The sequence below is a fragment of the Thunnus maccoyii genome, chromosome 10, assembly GCF_910596095.1.
Source record: "Thunnus maccoyii chromosome 10, fThuMac1.1, whole genome shotgun sequence".
NCBI lineage: Eukaryota > Metazoa > Chordata > Actinopteri > Scombriformes > Scombridae > Thunnus > Thunnus maccoyii.
Genome location: NC_056542.1, coordinates 26,918,693 through 26,942,610, shown reverse-complemented (window position 1 = coordinate 26,942,610; position 23,918 = coordinate 26,918,693). Strand labels below are relative to the sequence as shown.

At 39.2% G+C, this 23,918-nt stretch overlaps 2 protein-coding genes and 1 long non-coding RNA gene across 3 annotated transcripts in view; 1 reads left to right on the top strand and 2 right to left on the bottom strand.

Moving 5' to 3' along the window:
* Positions 1 to 571: 571 nt before the first annotated feature.
* Positions 572 to 9,898, bottom strand: trhra (thyrotropin-releasing hormone receptor a). The gene is made up of 2 exons (XM_042424510.1): positions 8,692 to 9,898; positions 572 to 1,515 (listed from the first exon to the last, which is right to left on the bottom strand). The coding sequence occupies exons 1-2, from the start codon at positions 9,496 to 9,498 to the stop codon at positions 1,075 to 1,077; spliced, it is 1,248 nt and encodes a 415-aa protein (XP_042280444.1). The 5' UTR covers positions 9,499 to 9,898; the 3' UTR covers positions 572 to 1,074.
* Positions 9,899 to 19,525: 9,627 nt separating this feature from the next.
* LOC121905965 overlaps positions 19,526 to 23,918 on the bottom strand; it is a 5,043-nt gene continuing 650 nt past the window's right edge. Inside the window, exon 2 of the long non-coding RNA XR_006098504.1 lies at positions 19,526 to 19,766. This is a non-coding gene — a long non-coding RNA (uncharacterized LOC121905965). The remainder of the gene's footprint in view (positions 19,767 to 23,918) is intronic.
* Positions 22,159 to 23,918, top strand: part of LOC121905962 (transmembrane protein 74) — a 4,802-nt gene continuing 3,042 nt past the window's right edge. Inside the window, exon 1 of the mRNA XM_042424577.1 lies at positions 22,159 to 23,429. The gene's annotated coding sequence lies outside the window, so the exon portion shown is untranslated. The remainder of the gene's footprint in view (positions 23,430 to 23,918) is intronic.

Sequence of the window (23,918 nt, the reverse complement as noted above, 5' to 3'; positions counted from 1 at the left end):
AAGTCTGTCTTAAAACAACAATCAGGTGCCCAAACAAACAGTGAAAGATGTTTTCCTCGCTGTAATCATTCCTCCTGTTCATACTGGCTATTAAAAGATCCTCTTCAAATATGTTTTCAATGTAAGTGATGGAGGCCAAAATCCACAGTGTGTCCACACAGTCATTTTGTGCAAAAATACATTTAAAAGTTTATCTTAATCTTATATGAGGCTTCAGAAGTCTGAGTTAGTCATATCAAGTGGATATCTGCCACATTTACAGTCTTTTTAGCATCAAATTCCCTCTTTGTGTTTCCTCAGACAGTGTTTAACTATTGAGCTGCGGTGGAAGTATAGTAACCAAAAGAGGGACTTTGGCACTAAAAAGACTGTAACATTGAAAGATATCAACTTGATTTGACTCATTTGGATGCTGAAACTTCATTTTAGCTTCAGATAAACTTTTAAATTCATTTTTGCACAGAAGGAAGACTGGGGATTTTGTCTCCCATCGCTTACATTGTAAATGCATTATGAGGGGATCTTCTAATGGTCAGTATCAACAGGAGACATGATTATGGCAAGAACAACCTACTTCAATGGTAATTTGGGCACCTGCCTTTTGTTTTAAGACACACTTGAAAAATTGTGAACCTGTCCTTTAAGTTAATGTTTATACAAAGTTGTTTCTGCATTATATTGTAAGGGTTAGGTACTTCACATTCTACATTAATGTTTCCTATTTTTCTAGATACATTAGACACAGGCAGGATTTCTTGCTTTAAAATAGAGAAGTACTGCTGCACTGATGTGTAAATATACTGTATTTTCACAGCTCATGATGATTCACTTATTTTCTGCAAAATGTTACTAGATATTTATGGCAGACCATATCATTGAATCCTATTGAGCTTCTGGCAAACGGTTTTGTCAAATAAAAGAAACATTTCACAAAAAAGAAAAAAAAAACACCTTGGAGAAATCAAATTGGAAGTGTCTGTGTACTTTTAATTAAACTCTCCCAAAAGTGACTGAATCCATAGTTAAGCTGCCAGAATCTCTGCTACCTTCTTCAGTTGTGAAGTTTGTATTAATTCAGGCTTTGACATCACTACCCAACAGGGAAGGCTCCTCGAATGGCATCTTCTTGGCAGTCGGCAGGAGGCTAGCAGGTAGAAACTGATTGGTGGGCGTGTTGAGCTCGTCCATTTCTGTAGTGAAGTGGTCAGGACTTTCCCCGTTGGACGTCTCCTTGATGACGCTGTACGTGAGCGCAACGCTATATGAAGCAGGCTTCTCCATGCGCTGAGGGCCACAGTGACACAGCTTTTTGAAAGCGGCGCGGAACTTCTGGGACATGGCGTTGTAGATGACCGGGTTGATGGCGCTGTTCAAGTAGATGCAGAGGCGGCAGAAGAGCAGGAACCAGGTGTCCAGGTAGGCCTTGTCCAGGAAGGAGTTGACCACCACTAAGGTCCGGTAGGGCATCCAAAGTAAGGCGAAGAGGATCACCACCACAGCCAGCATCTTGGTCACCTGATAAAATTCAATCAATGTGTTAAAAGTACTACTACAGAAAATGTGCACAGGCAGTCTTTATGACCAAACCACAAAGTCTATGACATAACAACCCTAAAAAATAATGTTAGTTTTCATTCAGTTGAAGCTTCTTGCCACCATCTGTGCAGTTGACAACTGCGATAAGGGGTTACGCCTGGTTAGACCAGTGGATGTGGGAGTTGTTTGTTTTTTTAACCAAATGATATTTTGTCTGTGAACAGCTGCATCTCCAGCTGAACACTTTACTTGAGTCAACTTGAATATGTTTAATGAGATTTTCAGTGCTTCCACACTTGTGCTCAAATATTGATGGTGTGACTGGAATTTTTCATAGAGCCAAATTACCACAATATCAAGTTCTGAAGAGGAAAATTGGTGTGCTTCTCCTGCACTACATTTCAGCAAGGTGATCTGCCTCAAAGCAATTTAGGTAGAAAGTTCACTTCATTTCATAACGACCTGATGACGTATTTCAGCATAAAACCCTCATCACAGATTCCGTGATATTTCTTTTTAAAGAGCATGTCACACAATCAGCACTCAACAGGAAAGCAATTACACCTGTGTCCTCAGCGGGATGCATTCAAGAACAACAGAGCTCAGATCAGATCATACAGGTCCACCCAACCAAGAAAAATTTAATTAAAACACAAATACAGTATAAAACTATTGTAAAAATCAAATTAATAAACTTGATCCCCACTGTCACCTTTGGACATTTTCATGAAAATGACACCAAACAAAGTCCAACTTTTTCTCTCAAGAAAGACAAGCTTTGGAAGATAGCTGAGCTAATAAAGACATTGAAGTAAAAGCATCAGATTGGAGAGAAGCTATAGTTATCCAAGATGAAAATGGACCTAAGCCTCTCCTTCTATTACGAACCCCAAAAGACAAAACCCAACAATAAAGTACAAATCAGAAGTTGACAATTTGAAAAAGAATATAAAACATACCTTTTAAAATTTCTTTCCTGGTGTCTTTTCAGATTTGTGATCACCAAAGATCTCCTGTATTACAAATGCTTGCTGTAGTGACTCCATGCCAAGAATCTATATTCATAAATCTTCCATCAGTGGTGATTTGATGCAAAATCAAAATGTTACAACATTGTGACTCCACCCTTAATCCTCCTAATGCTCTCCTATTAGACCTTCTTGAATTGGTCCTCATAGAGAATTGCTTTAACTATGAAAATCAATACTATCTACACATTTTTTATACTGCTGTGGGAAGCAGTAGTAGCTCCTAACTGTATGTGTTGTTGGCAGTTGGGAAACTTTAAATTTAGTCTATAATGATGAATGCAATCTCTTCAAATCTAAAATCAAACTATGGAAACATTTTAGTGGCAATAGTGGTTAATTTCATAATTTACCAGTTGAGAATAATCTTATTAAACTTAAAAAATCTTCAAAGATGAAAATAAGCTCAACAAATTTTGCTTGCTAAAACCAATTACCCACCACACCTCAAGACAAACATCCATTTTTACAATAACAACAACCTGCTCTATACTTCTGTTCTATAGTAACAAGACAAAGATGCTTGCTTTACTTGGGTTATCCTTAAAATCCTACTGACCAGACATACAGTCAAACCAAAGAAACCCCTCCCGACATACTTAAGGTCAAGCAAAACAAAAAAAGCTAATTCATCTCACTTGTGTGTGTGTGTGTGTGTGTGGGTGTGTGTGTGTGTGTCTGTGTGTAACAGACTTTAGCCATTCCTCAAAAAAGAAAAGCACTGAATAGTTTATGGTTAAAAGGTGTATAGAAACACACCATGAGTGAGCCTCTTCATTACTGATTGTTGGTCTTGAAGGTTTCCTTTTGTGTGAGTCTCAAAGAGAATTGTTCAAGATGGACAAACTTGGTTCAGAAATAATTTTGACCATGTTATACACAAAGTTCATTAAACCTCTTGACAGTCTCGTATTCTTTTTATTTCTATTGCATTACATTTCTCTCGGTTGGACTGACCTGAGTTGAGTACTTTGATGATCTTGAACACATCATGTCCTCACAGGTGTAATTTTTCTCCTGCTGATTGTATGATGTGTCCTTTAAAGAAAACTCACTGGTTTTCTGATTAAAGCTTCACACTGGAACATGATCTCAGATTTGTGAGCTCTTTGTTGCAGATAAAATTAGCACAACATGATCCAGACATTGACTGACTTTTTTTTTTTTTGGTTACCACTGAAATGTGACGCTATGATTGTACAGTGTGTATTTTTATGTCAAATCTTTCCTTGTGCAATTCAACAATGTTTTTCAAAAGACCTGCATTAAAACTTTGGATGATTAATACAAATACAAACATTTATGGAAAGAAAACTGCAAAGGTTTAGTGAGGTCACATTTACGCAGTTTATAAATCAGATAAGCACCAACAGTGACACCATCTGTGTGGGTCCATAAACAAACCAAGCTGTTCCTTGGATAAAAAAACTTTGCAATACAACTTTAAAACCACCCCTTTGAAGATCTCATAAGCCACTCATTATTTATTCAGATGCTGTTGATTAATTTCCAACTAGGAAGACTGACAGAAATCTGTATGCAAAACTTAACAATGCCTGGATTTGTTAATATAATTACCAGGTGATAATCCTAATGTGAAACTTGTACGTAATTAAATCTTATCCATATTTATGTCATGCTGTCTCAGCTGCAGCGAGGTGAGTCTAATTGCATTAGATAGGGGCACTGCCAGTGTCATCTGTGAGTGAAACACCTAATCCTAGATCCTCATTACTTCTTGACCTTTAGGTAATTCAGTAAGGTACACTGTATGGATTGTTTCTTGTGTCCACAATGATCTGTTAATGCTGACCACCAGAAACACGTGTGATTGTTTGTTCATCGATGTGCATTTGTCAAAGATTAAACATAAAGTGATGGAGAAAAAAAAGCCTATTTGAGTTGGGGTTAACTGATTAAGACTATCCAACAGAGCATGGAGAGCCCCCAGGGTACCACTCCCCCTGTCATTCCAGGAAGGCTTCATCCCTTGATCTGATAAACAAACGTCTAGCTCTGCTATCTACCTGCATATGTGGCAGGGAGTGCCTGTGGTTGTGCCTTCAGAGGTTTCTGTTTTATTTTTTAAAAGTAGTAGTAATTCTTTGGAGCAAGGAAGACGATATGACAGAAAGAGGGACCACAGACCTGGATAGTTTGAGTTTACTACACATGTGATAAGCCAGTCATTTTTCCTCCCTCTCAAGCATGTACATGAACACACAATAGGTGGCTGCACAGTGAGCATTTTAACACAATTTGATTTTTAAAAAAAGCCCCTATCTTATCACTTTTGTCAGTTTGACTCTATGTTTGACTTTACTGTGAGCTGCACATCTGACTCATGCTTCAGAGCTTTAAAAAAGTGGATCAACACTGTTCCACAGAAGAAAGAAATTTGGCAAACTGAGTTTTTAGAGGGTTTGCACTTCACTTGACTCAATATGAAAGCAAATGAGGGCTGCCAGCACTTTACTGTACTGTGCATCAAAAAGTGAGTCCGTTGAAACTTTTGGACATTTTCAAAATTGTGAAAATGCTAAGAGAAAAGTACAATTTTTTATATCTACACTTATCTTATGTGCCAACAGTTAACCTCAATATTCTCTCTGAGCTCCTATAGAGACTTTAGCAGCTTAAAAAACATACTTAACATTGTTTTAACACCTTGACACTTACACGCATGAAAACTGCTTATAAATACTATGTACTTATGTTTCAGAAGTTCGCTACAGAAAATTCTTATTATTTCTGTTTCAGCTGTAAAATGTGGTTGAATGAGGTGGATTTTCATTATGCTCTGTACAGGTGATTGGTGCTGACTGTACTTTATAAGAAGCACTAGCACTCCCAAGTCCCAAATTAATTTAGATTTCTGTTATTGGGAGTTGCATCACAGTTTGCTCTGAGGGATTAACACCTCAAGACTTTTCTACATACTGGGTTTTAATTAAATCAGAAGAAAAGGTATTTAATTTGTTATTTTTGCACACAGGCCTACAGGAGTGTGGAACAGTGGGATCCCAGTCATAGATTAAGTAAAACTAATTACAACAAAATGCAGAGGTTAATGCGAAATGTCTGGAAGGTGTTTTGTGAAATCAGTATTTTTTTTTTTACTAAAACTGCCCCTCCATGGGGTCAATTGTAGCAGGACCTGCTGACACTGTACTTTTCTTGATAATCACAATAATTGCGATTAATTTTTCAAACAACTAACTAATCGATGAATCAACTAATCGTTGTAGCTCTGCTTTGATTTTATGTTGAAAGACAAGCAATGCAACTAACCCTGAGGGGACTGAATGACAAAACACTCAAATCTCCAATCACTCAAACTCAGGCACGTGCAGAGGAGGGAGACTGACGTGCAGAGAAGTACCTGCCCCTTTGCCCCTTGATGTCTAAAGTGTTCTTTCGTCAAGGCGTATTTTATGTTTAGCTTTACACGGACTGTCCATCACTTCACAGCTGTTAGCTTAGACTGGCTTCTTACTGATAGACAGACTTCTAGGAGCGCTTGTTTTGTTTTTTGTTTGAACACTGTATCCCCATATGAGACACGGAGACAGCTGTTAATGTTAACAAGGAGCGACCGACAAACACACCGCCCACTCCTGCTATGCGGGTGTTTAAATCAAACAAACCCTCTTTGCTGAAGCTTGCAGGCAGACTGGAGCTGCTTTCAGACAGAAAAATGAATGAAGAGTTCAGATGATGAAATGTGACATTAAATGACATATGCGACATCAATCTGTTAGACAAAACACAACAAAGTATCTAGCAAAAACTTTTCAGAGGTGCAGATGTTTTTTAAATTGACATCAGTGTTGTTTTAACCATCCAGTTTATGTAACTCAGTGCTGTTGCTTTACATGACAGTAATTTTAATGTAGCCTGATAGTTTGGATAGCTTGACTGTGATGTATTCCCACTGTGTGTTGTTTGTCTACAATTACTGTAATTAACAGCATACAAGTTGAAGTTCTGCTTCATGCTCTGTCAGATTTTTAAAAGGAAAGCTTTTTACATGTTCAGGGTGAGTGAAGGAAAGGAAGAGGAAAGGAAGGAAAGGGAGCGAGGAGGCCGAAGTGAGGGAGAATTGCAGGATGTAAAAGCATTGAAAGTAAAACAAGGAGAGAGTAAAGAACTGATTCAAGATGTAGCTAAAGAAACAGTTTAAGGAGGGAAGAAAACACACAGAAGCAGCCCAGGTGTCAGGTGATGGAGAGACATGAACGCATTCAAAGGAGGAAAACTGTAAGGAACTTACAGCTGTATCTAGATGAAGTACTGCTCTGTAAATATTTTAAAAGCACAATCTGTTATCCAAATGTAAACTAAAGGACATCCTCACTAACAAAAGTCACATTCAAAGTAGATTGGAACCTGCTATAAAAGGATTTACAGATCTTTCCATACAGGTACTAACACTACACAACAACTCTATAAATTAATGATGTTTCTTTAGCTGTTAAAAGGTTGTTGACTTCAGTGACTGTACTTAGAAAAAACAGGTGAGACACCACCAAAAAAAAAAAAATCTCTGTGTAAATATTTAAATATTTAAACATGAGAGACTATTTTTCCGTTCCTGACAAAACGCATGTTTGGAAACAACTGAAAATGACACATCGCAGCTCAGCGGATGTTTCTTATTGTTTTAAACCTCAAAGATGTGCTGACTAGAAGTAGAAGTAGCAGAAAAATACAATATGTGTCAGAAAAAAATACAGTGGCAAATAATCACAATTCATTTTGTTCTCATTTTGATTGGAAAAATGTATATCAAAGAATCCTACAAAGTTGAGTCTTTATTCAGTGACATCTCCATTTTAGAACAATTAAAAATCCAATAAGGTATTTCAGTCAAAACATATTTTGAAATACAGCAAATGGTGTCCAAGGATTTATAAATATTTTTCCACTGTGTTGCTTGGAGCTATTAAAAATAAATCTCTGAATGTTTTCTTACTTTTGCAGAAACAAAGTTTATGAAATAGCAGCCATGTGTTGCTCGTGTCTAACCTGAGCAGTTTCTTTTAAGATAAGATTTTATAGCTGTGTGGTTTTGTCTAACTGTCTCTGATGCCTCTGCATTATTTTTATCCATATTTTATAGTCTTTAAATATTCTTCCCTTTCCACCCCAGTCGTTGTGTGTCTTGCAGTTTTTGAAAATTCTTTGTAATTATGGGATTTGAAGAGCTAGGCTATATGTTTTGTTCTGGATCAGAGACTGTCACCTTATCAAAAGCATATTCTTTGTTTAGAACCATGTACATGCTAAATGTCTTTCACCACTCAGGGGTTTTTGTTTTTGAAAGCAAATTGTTTTATGTGCCATTCAGCCAAACATAATAAGCTGAGTCCTTCATACAAAAATACTTGAAGCCTTGGGCTAATCCTTCCATTCATTTACCCTTACAATGACAAAACCTCACACATCATAGTTTAGGATCTATTTTGGGGCCGTTATGGGTCTCAGCTCTCAGTGTGCCTCATCCTGCCTGCAGATATTGTTGCCTTTGGCTCTGTGATGATTAATATGTGTGACACACACACACACACACACCTCCACACCACACACACCTGCATTGTTCCCCTCCGATTTCATGGGGTGGAGGAAAATAATATAGTCCATGTTACATTCTGTTTGAATATGGATGGATATAATTCAACAGGTTATGCTGTAAATTATGTTGTTGTTGTGCCCCTTTTGAACTTTGAGCACTAGCCCACACACACACACACAAACACACACACACATACACACACACACACACACACAGAGAGAGAGAGAGAGAGAGAGAGAGACATTACATTGACTTACATTCATTTCCTGGAGACTTATCCTGACCTAAACCATGACCACCACATGCCTAACCCCAACCCTTACCCTAACCTTAACATTACCCCAAACTAACTTTAACTTTAAACCAAGTCTTCACCCTTAAAATTATTGATTTTACGTTAAGGGGACTTGCTTTTTGTCCCCATAAGGTAGGCGAGTCCTCACAACGTGACTGTGTAAACAGGTTTACATCCCCACAACGTGAGGAATACCTGGACCACACACACTCTAATCATTACACAGTGATAATGTCAGTGATCAAACAGTCTCCCACCTGTCTGCGGGAGGCAGCCGTGGTGCTGCTGGACGAGCTGGTGCTGATCATCCTCCCTGACTGACTCATCTCTTTCTTCCACTTCTTGGTGTTGTCCTTCGGGTCTGAAGGCAGCGGGTTTAGGAAAAGTATCCTGGCGATCAGTCCGTACAGAACCGTGGCCAACATGAGGGGCAGCACGTAAAACACCGCGAAATCTGTGAAGTAAATGGGCAGGTAATGACTCCTGGATACTTTGTAGGCGCAGCTGAGCAGCACCACGTTGTCATATACCAACTTTTTAGTGTCTGACAGAAAGAGCCACATGACGCAGTAGACAGAGGTGAGCGTCCACACCAGCATAATGATTTTCTTTGCCCTGGATAAAGTGCACAGGAACTGCGCTTTGATGGGGTGGCAGATGGCGATGTAGCGCTCCACGGTGAAGGCGGTGATGGAGCAGGAGGACGCGTTTATCCCCAGGTACTGGAAATAAGTGATGCCCAGGCAGCCCGCGTAGCCGTACACCCACTGTCCGTGCAGGGCGTCAGTGATGTTGGGCAACCCGGCGGCTGTAAGGACCATCAGGTCAGCTGCGGCCAGACTCACCAGGTAACAGTTTGTGGGAGTCCGCATGTGTTTGGTGGTCAGGACCACCAGTATGACCATCACATTCCCAACGATGCCAACCCCGCATATGAGGGACACCAAAAACACGCTGGCCACTTTGTACTCAACTGTGTAGTCAGTCCACACACCCAGGGTCTGATTGTCCTGCACCGACGTGTCGTTCTCCACAGTCATGTTATCCATGGTGAGGTTTTCCATAACAGGAGGAAGCTGGAGCTCTGTGCGCTTTAAATAAAATTACACCAGGCATAAAAAAAATTACAAAAAAATCATTTCAATAAACTGCAGGGCCCGGCCATCAAAAGTTCAAGAAGAGCCCGGCTATAAATCCTCCAAAAACTTAATTTCATCCAGATATAATCCAGTCAAACTGCCTTTTCCTCTCCATGAAATCCAATTTCTGATAGTGCAATACCCTCAAATGAAACTCCAATACATTTTCCATACAAACATGGTAAATAAAAGTAGACTGAGCCTCGGTTGTTGGTTGAAGTTTGCAGAGAGGAGGTGTTGCTGGCAGCTCCGCGCCCTGCTCCTGTCTCACTGCTCACACAGTCATGACTGAGAGCTTCCTGCAGAGCCTCTCTGCTCCTCAGAGCCTCACCGTGAAGTCACAGGCAGACACTGGAACCACTGACCTTTCTTTTCTTATAGTATGCCAGGGATTACCATGTATATCACACTATGCACTCATTTGTCACATAAATAAATTTTATTTTAACATCTCCTATTTATATGGGGTTGGTTTATAACATACTATAATGTAGTTGTAAGCAAATACAAGGACATTTTGAGGTTGGATTATTTTCTTGGATATATTTTTAAGTGTTGATGAATTCATAAAAATGATCTCAGCTGTTATAACTACTGCATAAACACTTCATGACTGCTGAGTTGTAAAGCATCTCTTAATTAAGATGTTCGTAAATGAGTTCTAACCTCATGAAGACTATTAATTAATTGTAACAGCTATATTATGTAATTAAGCATTCATTAACTGTATATACAGCAGTTATTGATGGTTCATCAGAGGAGTTACAGTTGTCCTTATATGTGTTTACAACTATGTTACTGCCTTTATTATTTGATTTATATACTGCTTCTACCTGCTAAATAGATGGGGATGTTCCTACTCCAACCCCCCCTACCATAGACCCTTTTTTGGGAGGGACAGGGGATGCTTAGGGGGAGATAGCAGGTCAACAGAATATGCCACATAGAAGTAGTATCCATAATCTGAAAGCTGGGAGCATGAAGATTAATTTGAGATGCAGCTCAGCACTGTGTGTCAAATTTTTCTAGTAATAAATCTGTGATGAACATTGTGTTTTGATTATGCACCTATTCAAATCTTAAAAGTTTAGAGTGTATAAGGGCTCATAGACATTATGATGTAAGTATATGATGGTCATTCCCATGCTCAATTATATCTCATAAGTTCTTTGGGTTGATACCATTTGTTACACAGATTTGGTGCAAAATTTAATAATTTTTGACCACTCAAGAATTGATAAAAATGGTCAAAAATCCCTCCAGAATACCACATTAAAACGCCAAGACCTTGAGGAACACCACAGAAAAATCCATGCAGTGATTTGGTGTCAAAAACTTTTGAAATTTGCAGATTTCTGTAAGAATTACATTTTTTGGCAATTGGATGGTGAGCACTTCTGCTCTAGAAATTGCTCAGAAACTCCCATATCATCAATATACCTAGGAAAGCCACACATCCTCTGACTGCCCTTGGTCTCTAGTTTGTGGTTGTAAAGTTTCATGAGGCTGTGATTATCCTAGAGGTCAAATAGTTAATTTTACACAGTGAGGTCAAGTTTCAAAAAATTGTCTCACTACTATGGGGACTAACATCATCACACATGAATACAATTGGGCTCATTGAATCCAGGAGAATCTCAGCTTTCCAGTCATAACAAATTTATGCAATTCCCAGACTGTTTAGGGACCCCAGTATGCAGAAATATTCAAATGCCACATTTATAACACATTTATACTGCATGCAAAAACTGCATGGGAATAACATAAAGTGGGTATGTCTGTAAAGGGGAGACCGTGGGTAACCATAGAACCCATTTTCATTCAGATATATTGAGGTGAGAGGTCAAGGGACCCCTTTAAAAGTGGCCATGCCAGTTCTTCCCTCACCAAAATTTTACTTTGGAGCATTATTTAGCCCCTTTCCAACAAGCTAGCATGACATGATAACAATGGATTCCTTTGGTCATCTAGTTTCATATGATACCAGTATCTTCACTGAAGTTTTAAAACTGAGCCCGCTACAGCCTCTGAAAGACAGTAATGTCACCCGGGGGCGAAAGAGGTTAAAGGAGGTGACAGCAGTGGGGAGAGGGAAACATGTCATCATCAGCCATTTATATCAGTAATCCCTCAACGTCCAGTTTTTCCACTTATGTACCCTTCCATAACTTTACAACTGAAATGATATATTATAATTCCACACTGTCTGACCATATGGGGATTATTCTTTGCCAGTTTGTTCCAGCTCTTCTGGGAAGCTGTATGATGTTCACATTGAGTGAAATATTCAATCCCCAAATTCCTGTTTTCTATGGCTGCACTGTTCCATCAGAAGGAAATATTCTGGAAGTCTGGTGCATCATTCATACACATGTCGCCATAAATCAGCCATATTTTGTCATCTCTGGAAACTTGGGGACCTACGCTAGAATTTAAAATAAAGTTGATTGGGTTTGTGCAATGTGTGGCCGCACAGCATGAGTTTGTACTGACTGACCCACAGGTGATGAAAATATATGATATACTATAAAATATACTATTATTCAAATAGGAAAAAGTGTACAGACTATTTAAAAGTGTATACAATTGGAGAGAAAAGTCACTTATCTATGATAAAACCCAATACTACACAAGATTAAAAATGAGAGTCCCTGTAAACTCACACACACACAAACATTAGACACACTGTTAGTACTTATAAGAGTGTTAAATAATGTATTCATACACTGAGAGATAAAAAACCATAAAGCAGATAGAGATAAAAAGCCATAAAGTAAGTATTTCAAAGTCCCCATAGTTCAGTTTCCAAGTACCACAGGAAGTTAGGGATATCATAAGAGATAAAAAAAAAAAAATCCCATAAAACACAATAAGATCATTCTAAACTTATCGAGTCCTACAGGCACACTGTTACCACATTATAGACTATTATAGTGATGGAAGGACATACAAATCATATAAAGAGGAACAAGGTTATAGTCATACCAATTTTTAGTGCGGCATTGTGATGATGGGTCATTTCATGTAGCTTTAATGTCAGTTCAAAAAAATACAACTGAATCTGGAAAATGCTCACAGCATGACTTGGAACACTAAGATATATGACGACAGTCTATTTGTGCTTCTTTTTGTCTGTTTATTTGGCTCATTGCATCTCCAATTTACTACTGTATTACAGTTCATCATATTTTCAGCTGGCTGACTTATATATGAACCTGTGTTAAATGTACCTGGGAAATTGGGTGTCTCATTCTTTGTACATGTATGTTTTGCCTCTCAGTGTTTATTTACGTCCCTTTCTTTCTTCCTGTCGTGTACCTGCATCCACGTGACCTCTTATGCCTCATCGAGAAGAAAAGAAAATTAAGGTTCACACTGTTCGGTTAGATTACAGCATCGCTATGTAGAAACAAGGGGGTGTGAGTTCTCAGGAGCTATCACAACACACACGGGTGGCGTATAGCAGCAATTCTCCTCCCTAAGGGTAAACACATGTAACATTAGATAGAGGGGCTGAGAGAGATGTGTGCGTCTGCGCTGGCTGATGGAGCTACTTCTCGATGGGAGAGGGGGAAAAAGTCCTCTGCTGTCTGCACTCATCTCCACCCGCGGGATATACGCTGTGGAACGACAAACCGAGGTGTAAGAGCTGATGATTTAACTGTCGTGATTAGCAGTCTCTCCCCTCGCCCCCCCCCCTCACTGATGTTTCAGGTCCCTTAGCCAAAAAGATAAACAAACTGGCTGAGGTTTCAGGCAGTCGCTCAACACTAGTCCAGATTAGTGTGATTGTTATTCCCGGGGAAGCTGCATGGGCTCAAGTGAAAAAGGGAAGCAGCAGATGAAAATTACTCAGATTTCAGCACAGTAGGCAGTGCAGCTGTTTATATTACTGTCTATATAACCTCCCCAGGAGCCTGGTTCAGCAATGAGAGCTCAGCAGTCTGTTGGAAAACAGCCTGGAAGGAAGCATGGCTGTTTCGGCTACTTTTGGGACTGTGGACAGATTATCCACAGACTGTGTGGATAAAGAAGTTGTAACATAAGATTAACTGACTATTAATGGCAGTGTTTTTACAAGCCAGCATTGGATTATCATGGTTTTAAGTGCTTCTCAGTCCCTAGCCGCTTAATTCTCTTTGGTTAACCCACTGATCCCTCCAGAGATTTTATATCAGCGTCCACATAACTTACCTTGATTATCTATGTGGTATTAATTCATTGTCACCTCTGTATTGATCCACTCCGTGCCTATTACACCATATCAGAGGATGGCTAAATGAAGTGTTCAGTTCAGGTGGGAGACAATGACAGGTCATCACTCCTCACGGCTGGAGGGGGTAGGTGGGAAATTTTGTGAGTCCAGCCTGCAGAATATATCCAGCTGAGGTGTCAGAGACAGCAGATTTCCCAAGTAATTTTAAGTGGATATTGATTCTATTAATGTGGTTATGTTTGCTATGATCCATTACTGATGCAGTTGTATTCCATGGAGATGATTAAAGGGAGTGCATATGTTTGGTCCAGAGAGGTAATGTACCTTTATTTATTCTGAAAATGATGCATTTTATGATCATGCCTGCAGGATCATTGACACAGATGGATTAACAACCTTATTTAATTTGTTTCCAACTCACTGAATTGAAAACCTTACTACCAGTGAACATCAGTGCCGGGGTGGAAAAAGTATTCAGATCTTACAGACAGGTTGGCAATATTTCAAGTGTGTCTTAAAACAATAGTCAGGTGCTCAAATGAACATTGAAAAAGGTTCTTCTTGCCATAATAATTCTTCCTGTTCACACTGGCTGTTTTAGAAGAGCCCTTCATAATGTATTTACAATGTAAGTGATGGGGGCCAAAATCCACATGCCTCCCTCTGTGCAAAAATGTTTTTAAAAGTTAACCTGAAGCTAATATGAAGTTTCAGCTGTCCAAATGAGTCAAATCAAGTAGATATCTAGTTGCAGAGGCGATGATGCACGATTTGTTCACCCCCAGTGGTGATATCTCTTTTATTCATGTACACTAAATATGAGGTTATAATGCATGAATAAGTTTTAGAGGTGCTGGTAGGTGGAATTTGTTACATTTGGACAGAGCAAGACTAGCTGTTTCCAGACTGAGCAGGCTGCCAGTGGTAATTTCAAATTTAATGGACAGATGTAAGAGTGGGATCTTCTCATCTAGCTCTCACCTAGAAAGCAAATATGTTTCCCAAAATGTCAAACCGTTCCTTTAAATAAAAGTACACACAGTAAGTATTATCAGCAAATGTGCTAAAATGATCAAAAGTACAAGTGCTCATTATCCTGCTGAATGTCCACTATGAGTGGTATTGTTTATTATATCTGAATCATTAATATATAAGCAAAATTTACTGTACTGTAGTTGGTTGAGGTGGAGTTGATTCTAACTACTTTATTCACTGCTGGGTAGTTTAATCTATAACAATAAATTGTATTTGATAAACTGATCATAAGGGAATCTACACAGTAAATAGTACAGTGAAGTAAAAAGTACATTTCACTCTGAAAGTAGTGTAATAGATCTATAAAGTACTATAAAATGGAAATAAAGAGGAAATAAAGTAAAGTTGAAATATCTGAAAATTATACTTATGTACCATAATTAAGTAAATGCACTGAATTACTTTCCACCACTGTCGCATCTGCCCTGATCCTGCTTCTGCTTCCCTTTCCTAGAGCACTCAGAGTGGGGCTTCACTGCCACCACATGGTTAAACCCTGTCACTGAAGTATTTAATAAGACAGAGAGGCCAAGTTGCTGTAGGTATTGCACCATGGTACATTTTATAAAGGTGGCATTTATCTGTATGATCTCGAGGTGTATGTGACTGTCTACATTTGTCATACTTTAAGTGTTAGCACTAATGGCTGCTCAAGTGGCTGCCATATAGTTTTGTTTAAGCCTTTATACTTGAAAACTTTTTTTCTGCAAATGTTAAGTATAGGCCACTCAAGGCATACTGGAATTAAGCCAAACAAATGTTTCAGCCTGCAAAATGTTACACGGTTTTGAAAAGCAAAAGCTTGAATAAATACTCGGTTACATTTTTATGCTGTTGAACTTTTTAACATTTTGCTCCAGGTTTGTGGAAAAGACTCTCCTCTCTTTGTATCCAAATTCATTTATATTTATGAAATGCATTCTTTCAGACTTTCTTTGGGCTGATATTTCACCTCCAGGGACTTTCTTCTATCGCAGGACAATTATTGAGGGGCATGAAACAGATGTTGATGGAGGACCAGAAATCTAAAACCGTGAAGGGAATATTCCTTTTTGTAAAATATTCCTGTGTGAAGAGAAAATGAAAAGATGTTATGTGAGTGGCTACAAATGAATATCTTAACCATTGTACACATTCTCTGTAATCATTGTTCACAAAGTCTTTCACATTTTCTTAAGAATGCTTTGATTTGATAACCGTGAGTTAAGACCTGCAAGACGTGTGAGAGACAAACTGGCAGCCATAAGAGAGGTCTGGGAGAAATGGATGGAGCGTCGGCTGTACCTCTACCACCCTGGGCCTGAAGTAACAGTGGATGACCAACTGGTTCCATTTGAGAGGTAAATTTTTATTTTCATATCTGTAATGTAAGTGATTTTCTCTGTTAATTTTATTATGTATTGCTGTGATATCATTGACTTATGTGATTGTTTCTGAGACACTGATACTAATTACTGATAGTAATCTCTTTTGACAAGCGCTTGTGCAGCGCTTTTCAAAGCTGTTCAGGGTGCTGAATCTTGTCCTGATCCACCTGAGGCTGCAGCTGCTGCAGGCAAGAGGAGGAGATGCCAATTCTGCCCACAAAAGAAGGACTGTAAAACAAATACTATGTGCAGCACATGTGAGAAATACATCTGCAAAGTCCATGCACACACACTTGCATACTGTCCTACATGTGCTAATTAGAGTTGATTGATTTATATTCTTCACATTTTTGTTTTGTATCTATTATTTTATTCTTCTTTATTGTTGTTGTTTATACACCTTTTGGGTGGGGACAATGTCTTCAAAAATGGGAGAAGACTAGTATTTTGTAGTTGAATTCCTTATTGTACAGTATATAAGAATATAAAATAATGTTGCCAAAAAAGTTCAAGGCTGTTATTGTTTCCCTTCAATAAAATGCATTCAAAACTACTTTCTGCACATTTCTACTACTTTCTTGGGCTATACAAGTGCTATCTCTTGCTAAAAAATTAATGTTTACACCTATGCAGTACCTTTAGCAATGATGATAACAAGTCTCTACTTTAGTAAAGAAAACAATTATGACAGGTGTATTGTAATAAAAATGAGTGGTGTCCACTGATTAAATGCAGTCTTTCTGCACTGTGAAGAGGGAAAACCTTGATATTCACAAAGTTTGTGATGAACGACAGGTTGTTTCTTCATGCAAAGAGATTTGGGTTTTAAAATTCAATTAAGCTGCTTTATTTTAATGGTTCAGTGAAGGTGGGTCATTTTTGACACCTAGGACAAGGGGAGTATACAGAATGTTAAGACGACACAAGGGTTAACAGAGAGGTCCTTTTGTTCCTAATTGAAAATTCAAGGAAAACATCCCAATAGAATTTCAGAAGCAAAATTTTACCAATAGCTGCAGTGCCAGCAGACTACTCAGTGCTTGGCTCACTATTCCACCACCATAAATGACGTCTCTGGCCTGAAGTCAAAGATTTCTCATTTACCTAATGACTGAAACTCATCTCATCCAGCCTAAAATGTTTGCCTTGCCCATACAAAACAGCTACTGTGACTTTGCTTTCCATTCAGAGCGCACAAGGACACGACAGCTCAACTGAACCTTGACTGTGTATTTGTCAAAGTGAATGTGATTCAACATCAAAAACAAAATGTTTGTTATATTATAATTAGGGCACCAGTATGATTTGGCACATCAGAATAGCTGTAAGGCATAATCAGTGCTACAGATGGAGACAGAGAGGCAGAAGACAGGACAGACAATTATCATCAAGAGCCATTGAGAGCAGTATAATTCAAAAGCAGCTGTGGCGTGAGGGGATAACATCACATTAATTATGATAAAGAGACGATAAAGAGAAGAAGGGTCGATGGAATGGCGGAATTAATTATCCAAGTCGGCTTGCTTAATCACCGAAAGGCTTTTTTTCCCTTTTTGTGAAGTCTTATCTTCTCATGAAGCATAAATCTTTGACTACACACACACATACACACACACACACACACACACACACACACACACACACATACATACACACACTAGCGAAGCTATTATCATCCTTCCATTACCCCACAGTGTCTATGTTGAGGCCAACCACACCGCTTCAATTATCAAAGTCACTGTAAATGAACTTTAAGGTCCAAGTGCTAAATATTTCATAACAATGTCTGCCGCCACCACCGCACTCTCTTAAAAAAAAAACTCCCACTGAACCTCAGTCTGCCTTTTTCTTAATTCCCTTGTCATCCTGCTGTCTGCCTGCACTCTCATCTCTGGAAGGCTTTTTAAGAGCAGCTGGAGGGCTTGCGTGCCAGACTTCCCCAAACAAACCCAGGGGATTGTGTACACCTGCTTATTAATAATCTACAGTACCATGCTGTTGTGGCACACTTCCCTGTCGGAGACCTCAGGATGCTCTCTGGCTGCTAGTGGTGAAGAAATATGCTGTGATGGTTTACTTTAACCCACTGAATCTACCCCTTTTTCAAAGTGTGATACTATAAAGCTGCTAAATTTAACTATGACCATTGAAAAGATTTTCCTATTTTCACTTGCAGAGTCTTATTGATTCATTTGTCTTTTATGTCTTCTTTTATCTGGAGATCTGTTGCACCATTTACTCCCATTACTAAATCCATCCATTACTAAATTTGCGCGTAAAGTCCTTCCTAAAAGTCTGTAACTACTAGCTAGTTTTTAACTAGTTTCCTAATAAATTGGATTGCAATGTTAAATGTGCTAGGAAACATCTGTAGCAATGTCCAATCAACAGCAAACAACTATGTTAATAGGAAGTCGCTGTAGCACCACAAGCCACAAGCTTTAGCATAACTGACAAAAATCAGTTTTAGAGGGTTAAATATATTTTGTTACCTTAGAATGAGCCCTTTATATCTCTATAGGAAGTGGGTCCCCTTCCACAGAGCCCATCATGTTGCACCGCCATATTTGTACAATAGCCCAGAACAGACAAACCAAACACTGGCTCTAGAGAAGGACTTTTGCGTTTTTCACCACCCAGTCACCAGCACAAAACGTTGGCATTGTACGTTTCTGCAAACCATGTTGGCCATTATCAGTTGAATAATGATGTTTTATGATGTGACAACACTGTGGTTAAGGTCTGGTTAGGTTTAGGCAGAAAAACCACTTGGTTAGGGTTAGGGAAAGATCATGGTATGGATTCAAAAAAAAAAAAAAATTAAAACGGCTGCAAATGTCCCGACGTCTCACTAAAAACACATGATTTTGTCAGTTGAAATGGGAAGCAGGCATTGGTTTTGAGGTGGTCTCGAACTGTGCTCTCTGCTGACTTCCAACAAACTTCCAACAAACTTCCTAACCATCCACCCCTCTTCCTCCTAATAAGAAAGTCAGCTCATATAGATCTCATGTGAACTACATCACTTTAGAAATGTTGATATGATACGTATTACATGCGTTGAAACATAGATATTCAATGTATCTATGGTTTGCAGAAACATACAATGCCAATGTTTTATTCTGGCAACCAGGCTGTTTTTCGCAAGTTTCACAGCCACCGTAGGTTCTCCTACACACTTGGAAGGGGAGGGGTGTTCAGTTGGTTGAAATCTGCAACCTCACCACTAGATGCCACTAAATCTTACACACTGGTCCTTTAACCCTTTAATGCATGAGTGTTTTGTTACAATCAACAGGGGGGGGAAACCCAAATACAGGACACAGACTCAGAGTTGGATTGAATAAGAAAAGGTTTATTGACTGAGCTCTCAGGGAGTGAAGGTGGATGGAGATGAGTGTGTCAGCAGGCGAAGGCAGAGGGGCAGAGGGAAGCTGGTGGCTGACGCGGCAGGGCAGAGCAGGGATGAAGACAAAGATGTGAGTGTGACTGGATGAAGCTAGTGGACGGGTCGACTGCATGACTGGTCAGCAGGCAGAGAGATGAGCAGGAAAACGGGCTGGCATGCAGTGATTCTGTGGCACAGGGAGACAAGGTTAGTTCAGCAAACAAAACAACACAAGAGACTAAGCTTTGAATGCACCATTCAAAGTGGCCTTGGATGTGATCCACCACAGCGGCTGAAACAACGATCTGGCAATGAGTGGATGAAGAACCGGGGTTTATATACTGCTGAGTAGATGAGCTGATGGATTGCAGGTATGCGGATTGGAGCAGGTGTGTAGGCTGATACACATGCATCACAGACACACACACACACACACACACACACACACACACACACACACACACACACACACACACACACACACACACAGAGGAGCATAGGAGACACAGGGGAAACATTTGGAATTTTTTGAGAACACAGTATAAACAGTAAGATTCTATAAATAACAGTAATGAATAACGCACGATGATTTAATGTATAACTTAATACAAGATGTATAATATATTCATGTTGCTCACCATTAAGAGATCATCAAGTGGATGGAATAGGTCATCAATTAATGATAATAATGTTAACCTACAGTTAATTCATACACTAATTCAAATTTAAAGCTACATAGAAAATGGTATCAGGGTATAAGTGACAAAATAAGGCCAAACAGGAAAACACATTACCTTCTATTATCTGATTCCTACATACTGTGAAAAAAGTAAAAAATATTCATTTCATTTTGACACCAGAAGATTTGTTATAAACAAATACTTTGAGCAACAGAAGGAACTTTAGGGCATAACTGAAGACAATAACTGAATTAGACAGGATGTAATATGGCCACAGGTTCCTTAAGAGCAGAGGTATGCATGTAAGGGTTAAACTGACTGCCAATCCGTTGTAAATGCATATGTTACTTTGTTTTATATACATGGACAAACGTGATTCTAAGTTAGTATTCACGCAGTTTAGAATGCGTCGGAAATATCCAAAGCTAACTGAATCGACGCTATTTAGTTATTTATTCCGACATTATTAGCATGACAGGTTGTTTTTTTTGAGTATTGTGTTACTATTATGTAATTTAAAATTTTCCCAGTTAAGAAGCATTTGGATCAAGTTTCTTGTCAGATATGTTTACCATATTTCATATGAACTCTTTCACTTTTTGCTCTATAGTGTCATACATTAGCAAGCTAATGTTAGCTGTGTCACTTGGTTAAGTTATGGAGCGTTCACAACATATGGGACTTGCAAGTGTTCATGTCATCAGACAATTCAAGACGATTGTGTGGTTGTAGAGTTGGTTGTGTGATGGTTAAAAATATTGTCCATTGACAATATAACACTATACTTATTTAATTTGAGTGTAATTACTTTTAACAAACTGTTTGCCTGAAGTCAGGCGTCCATGTTTGTTTGGTTTTCAGGAACTTCCATATTATTGAGTGCCAACATGGATATATCTGAAAATCCTCAGACATAATTGCGACTTGGATGTTGACGTGAACGCTATTTACAAGTTGGAAATACATAATTATGATAACTCTGATATGACACACTGCAGTTATTGGGTGTTAATATGTAGTCACAACCAATCTCTACATATTTACTTGCTACAGCCTGTTTATTGATGCATAAATATCCACTTAGTGAACACATTACAACTGCTAGCTGGGCTTTTCCCCAGCAGCACTATGTTTCACATTCACACAGTCCCACTCATTCATATTCAACCATGTGCTACACAGTCTGCTACTGTCAGACACTGACCAGCTCCTGCAGTTCCTGGAGCAGTTGAAGGTGAGGTGAACTCAGTCACTCCCTTATTCATTAATTCACTTCATAATTCACACTCCCACACATGTACTGTCTCACTCTCCTTCTCCCTCCTGCTGCTGTATTTGAAGGGACACCCCCCCCCCCCCCCCCCCCCCCCCCACCCGCCTCTCTTTCATCACCTCCCGTTATCTGCTACTGTCTAAAGCAAAAGCAGCTCAATATCCATGCTTCATAATCTTTATTCTGTGTGTGTGGGTACATGCCTGTAGCAGAAGACACACCATGAGGATTTATAGCTGTTAGAAGCAGCGACTCCCCTTGTCGCCCCTCCTTTTCGAAGCCTGGTGTCCTTGCCAGCAGGAAAAGTGGTGCACTGTTGCAGACAGATTGCATCTAATAGTTGGCTGTTGTTACCCCTCAGACAAGCACACACAGATTCCAGCTTCCTCTCTCTCTCTATCTCTCTGCATGAGACGACTAAAGTTGACTACAATCTGACCAAACACACCATAAACCATTACGATCTATCAGTCAGTGATCCAGGAGTGTCTCTGCTCCCCCCCCTCACTGCAAACTCATTTCTGGAACAAAAATGGTGGAGTACATCTTTGTCTGTCTCTGACCCTCTTTGTTTCTTTCTCTTCCTCCCTCCCTCTCTCTTTACTCCCTCCCTCCCTCCCTCTCTCTTTACTCATCTGTTAAATGGAGTCTTGTTGGGAAATGAGCCAAAGCCGTTCACCCAGCCACCAGGACTCCAGGAAAAGTGGCGACTATATTTATAGCTTCTGCCCGGTTGTGCTAAATAAGGTGGAACAGTCAGCAAATGAATTTTCTGTTTAAAGTGGGATTAAGCAGTAAATGGTTGACAGTGGCCCACACTAAGAATCTAGTTTACAAAGTGTCACTTTCCGAGAAAAAAAAAAAACGTGTCATTTACCGTGTTGTTTGTCATTTATCTTTGAAGATGCTGTCAAGAAAAGGACTCTGAAGATGTGGGATGAATGAGATGAAACTCCCAAAGATTTGCATGGGGTCACAGATCAGATGACCTATTAGATCTCTAGATTAAACATGGATTAGGATGGCTTTGACATAGTGACCAGTAATCTTCTGAGAGTGCACAAGGGAACAGATGGTGCATGATACACGCAGTTTAACAATGTTGTCTGGATAACACAACTGGATGTATTTTTCTGATATGATAGCATTAACTGACAATAAGCAGTGCAGATTGTTGTATCACCACCTTTGAGTTGTCCATGAATTTGTTTATTTAAACAATAATATACTTCTGTATGTGTTGAATTTGATCTAACATGACTAAAATAGCCTCATGGAAACTACACTGTGACCTCTGATGTCAATATAATACTCATGTATGAGCCCTATAGGAATTTCAACTGTGTCTATGATTATCAGGACTGACTTTATATCAACCTTTATAGCACTTGAACCCCTGTTAAGTCTCAGAGACTTATTTTATATAGCCTAGTTGTGAGTTTAAATCATTCTTGATGGTATTTTTATCTCTTATGTCCTACTAACCTGTTCTTAGCCTTCATAAGAGCTTTAAAAATGTTCACTGACATCAAATTATCCTTAAATCTTTCCTAGTGAAGGGCACTGCCAGTCAAATATGATCATCAGGTCCCCGAGGTTCCCTCTAGCCCCTCAAATCTTCACCCTACTTGTGTTGACTGGCTGGTAGTGATCTCAATCGGCTCACAGATAGCGGCGCTCCTTTCAGCGCCACAGCGCGGGCAGCTGAGGCTCTGTGTGGGAGGGACTAACGGAGAGCTCCCCTCAGAGCAGCCTGCCGCCACAGTATCGAGCACGGAGAGAATATTCAAAGCATATTCACTGATAAGGCTTTTTAAAAATCTGTCTCCGTGATGTGGTGTCAGCTGCCGTATCGTTTATGAGGAAAAGAAGGCGGAAGGGATGCTGAAGTAGCGCGGTGAGTTTATTTCTTTTGGTTATTTGTGCGGTCTGAGGAGGGTTTTGTTTGGCATTAGAGAAAAAAAAAAATAAAAAAGCGGATTGTGCATGACTGGTCCACCCATATGCAGAAGAGCATATATCTTCAGCTGAATTCAAATAAAGTGTGCAGGAGTATTGCAGTGGATATTTCGCCAGTCTTATCTATATTCTGTAGGTTATAAAGGCTGGAATTATTTCATGATTATTTTCTCGGAAGTAGAGCAAGTGTGGTTATGTATATTCTATATGTATGTAGTTTAAGACCAGTTTTATGAATGCGTGTATTGTATAGGTTGTAAACACAATAAGAATATAGTTTAATCTAGGTTTACACGTGGATTGTTTTTCTAATTGGATAAAGAGGCATTTGGCTAATCACAGCCTCTATAAGCGCCTTTAAAGCAGGGTCCACGGATTCCTCTGAAACGATCTAATCAACTTTTAAGTGGTTTTGATTTCAGTATCA